Source organism: Halyomorpha halys, unplaced genomic scaffold, assembly GCF_000696795.3.
Source record: "Halyomorpha halys isolate HHAL.00 unplaced genomic scaffold, Hhal_1.1 Scaffold16.1, whole genome shotgun sequence".
Taxonomy (NCBI): Eukaryota; Metazoa; Arthropoda; class Insecta; order Hemiptera; family Pentatomidae; genus Halyomorpha; species Halyomorpha halys.
The window spans coordinates 1,001,295-1,004,928 of NW_027116375.1; the positions used below are offsets into that span (position 1 = coordinate 1,001,295).

Here is a 3,634-nt window from a genome sequence, read left to right on the forward strand (position 1 = left end):
AAAAGCTGTCTGTATGTTTCACCTTTGTATTTGAAAATGCCATTTTCACAGCATAATTTAATTCCTTCTAGGAATCATTTTTTATTTTTTATATTTGTATTTGGTTTTATATCCTCCCATTTTTCATTTATAATTTTATATACCAATTTGAGTGGGATATTTGTAAACAATGAGACAACGTCATTGTCGGAATTGGCCGAAACGTTGGACATGTGAATGAAATAAATGTTTTGAGACTATAATTTGGATAGTGTTGTTGAATTATTTAGTAGAAATACAATCTTCAGTTAAGCATATTTTTCTTTAAGATACATACATATTTTAAATATATTATAATTTGGGTATTCATGATGTTAAATGTAAAGATTTTTAACATGCTGAATGTTATAAGTATAGAATTATGAGAAGCCTAATTTAAATATGAGATAATAAGATCTCTAACAACTTTGCAACATTATCTTTCCTCCGTCTCACTTATTCCTTGTTTCTTTGCTATTTTTTTTTCCCCATTACTTGAATATTTTAATTTTACTTTATTAGAATTTAAAAACATCTAAAACAAAAGCAACAGAGACTACGAGCAACTAGCCTATCAAAACGACAATAGACAAAATGGTGTGGAGCTCAACTGGTCTGTAGCGTGACGTCATTCTCCATTTAGCAGACCTATTAACATACTCTCAACCATGTTAAATGTTATATCGTTTTAACATGGTAAAAGAAGAAAATATTTCTCTATTTAACACACTTTAACATGTTAAATTAAATATCATGAATACCCCTAATGTATAAAAAAAGGAAATGGTCATGAAGGATTAAAATACCCTTTGGAAGCAAGGTAGCGAGCAGCTGGGCTTTTCCTTGAGATACTGCCAGCTGGAGAAATGTGATCCGTGGTAACTGAATCCCCGAGGAAAAGGAGGACTTTTGCATTTGTAATCTTCTTAATCTCTGGTAAATCCTGTATTGAACAGCAATGAATGATATTAATTGAATTATCCTAAATTAAGAATGAGGTACTAATATTGTATTCATAAAAAAAACATTAATAAATAATTATAATTAAAAATATCTATGCAGTCTCAACATGTTTATTTTCTTATAACTCCAACGCTTCAGTCATTTTCAAGGATATCTTATTTACAATAACTGAGCTAACAATATCATTGATATATTTGCTGGCTATTCTACCTTTATCAAATTATATCTTGATAATTATTATAAACCTATACTATATTATAAACCAATTTTTATCCACTATTTTACTTGTTCTAATTTTATCAAATTTACTCAATCTACTACAATCTTAGAAATTGATAAAGTGATTTTTTTTTTTTTATTCAATACCAGATCGGCCTGGAGGGCCCTATATGACTAATATAACAGTTACTTTTTTTTTTAACAATTGATTATGGGGGGGGTATAATCTCATACAAAAGACCCACCTAACAATGTTATAATAAAAAAAAAAAATTATGATAAAATAAATATAAGGAGATGGTCAGGATTGTTGTCAAAACAGAATAAATAGTTTTAACAATTTAATGTCCGACATTTCGCCTCACTTTACAGGGCTAAAAAGATACAAAAAACAACTGTTCGAACAATCATCGGTCAATGTCTGTTTAACCAATCTATTTAGCACTGATGAAGCCCTGCAAAGTGGAGCGAAACGTCAGACATTAAATAGTTAAAAACTATTTGTTCTTTTTTTACCACAACCCTGAACATCTTCTTATATTTAAATTTATACAGTCAAATATATGTGATAAAAATAATAATTCTTGATAAGAGAGAAAAGCAAAGTTAATAACAACATTCGTAGACTCAACAAAACAAACAATTGCCAACTAATGGAGAAAAAAACAAGTTAACTGAAAAAAGGACGATGAGAAAATAAATAAAATAGAAGTTATGTCAATAACTTCTATTCAAGAATTTTTTTTTAAATTTAATGTAAACCTTCGAATTCCTCCCATATTCAATTCTTACAATTCAAAATCCTTGGTAAAATCCTTAATGCTCCTTACTTTGCCACAAATAAAATCATACATAAAGACCTTAATGTTCCCTATGTAACCGATCTAGCCCGAACAAGATATCACTCCTTCCATTATAAACTCTCTAACCACTCAAACCCCCTAGTTTCTAATCTTGCATCCTCTTCCATTCCCGACAATCCTCCGAGGTGCCAGAAAAGAAGATGGCCACGAGACCAGCTAATGTAAAATGCCATTAGAGTGCTACCAAGGGTAGTTTCTCTACATACTCTTGTAACATTCCAACTTAACTTAGATAAATTTATTTTTAAAAAAAATTTAATGTATGAAAAATACTTACTCTTGTCATTCCATCGAAAAATGGAGGTTTCTTGATGTAGGTAGATTTAGAGTCCCACGGGTACAACTGGTCACTGGGAGCGTTCAAGGACCTCCAATTGTTGGAACCATTCTCTATTCTTGCATAGACGTCTCTGAACATGGCAGGTATTACTGTCTTTTTTTCTACTTCTTGAATTTCTGAGCGAAGAGGCCAGATATCCCTCAAGAAAACATTACTTCCATCAGCTTTTTTCCCTGAAATTAGAAGAAAAAAGGGAAATATTAATAAAAAAATTATCCTCACTTTCATAGCTTGACTGATACATCATTTATTATGGATTAAATATAACCTAGAGCGTAGATTAATTTATTGTTTATTTCAATTATTATTTTTGATTTATTATTTTTAATAATTTATTTATTCAGGTACAATAGCGCAACAACAGGCTAAATGGCCAAAGAGAGGTTTTAATGTAAATAAACAACAATACATAAAAATAGAAATAAAAAAAATTAATAACTTAGTTAAGAAAAAATACAAGAACTTCCAAAATAATCGAAAATAAAAAGAAAAATAATAATAAAATAAAACAAAACAGTATTTTATGTTTATTTGGAAAGTGTCTTATATCGCTTATTTGATAATGAAAATCCTCCTGATTTTTTTTTTTTTTTTTTTTTTTTTTTTATAAAATCACTATTTAATCTTAAACTAAGCATTCAAATTAATATTTTTTTTCTGCACAAACAAGCAAGCCACCATTATTGTTTTGGAAAAATATTATTTTGACAAACAAATGCTATACTCAGTGCGAGTGTTATTTAATTTTTTTTTTTAGTTTCCTTTGTTATTTAAGTAATTATCTATTATGAGTTATATTCCTTATCATTCCTGTGCAGTACATGATTATATAATTGCAAAAATACTACAATAAAGACTCCACAAAGGTTTTTATGCAAGTTCCAAAAGATGTCAAAACTATAAAACATTTGTTTAAAGGTTAAAGGATCTAAAGTTATTATTAAATCTAAATAATAGATTATATTTTTATGAAGATCACTTCGATGAAAGTATAATGCAAGATACAAATCGTAAGTTCATAAGAGGTTATATTATATATATTATATATTTTGAAAGACAACTAAAAGTAACTAAAAACCATAATTATTGGAGAAGTTTGTCAGGGGGGTGTGGTCAGCAAAGAACAACATAAATAAACAAAACAATATTTATTTATTTTATGCCGACGTTTCGACCTGAGTTTCAGGTCTTCATCAGGGCTATAGAACAAAAGAGATAACAACAACATTTA

The 3,634-nt window shown here is 28.6% G+C and overlaps 1 protein-coding gene across 1 annotated transcript in view; it reads right to left on the minus strand.

Annotated features, from left to right (window-relative positions):
* LOC106680250 (cytoplasmic aconitate hydratase) overlaps window positions 1–3,634 on the minus strand; it is a 98,279-nt gene that overhangs the window by 5,837 nt on the left and 88,808 nt on the right. The window contains exons 13-14 of the mRNA XM_014419810.2: window positions 2,341–2,576; window positions 825–961 (exon numbers count right to left, since the gene is read on the minus strand). Coding sequence (XP_014275296.1) covers window positions 825–961; window positions 2,341–2,576 — 373 coding nt within the window. The remainder of the gene's footprint in view (window positions 1–824; window positions 962–2,340; window positions 2,577–3,634) is intronic.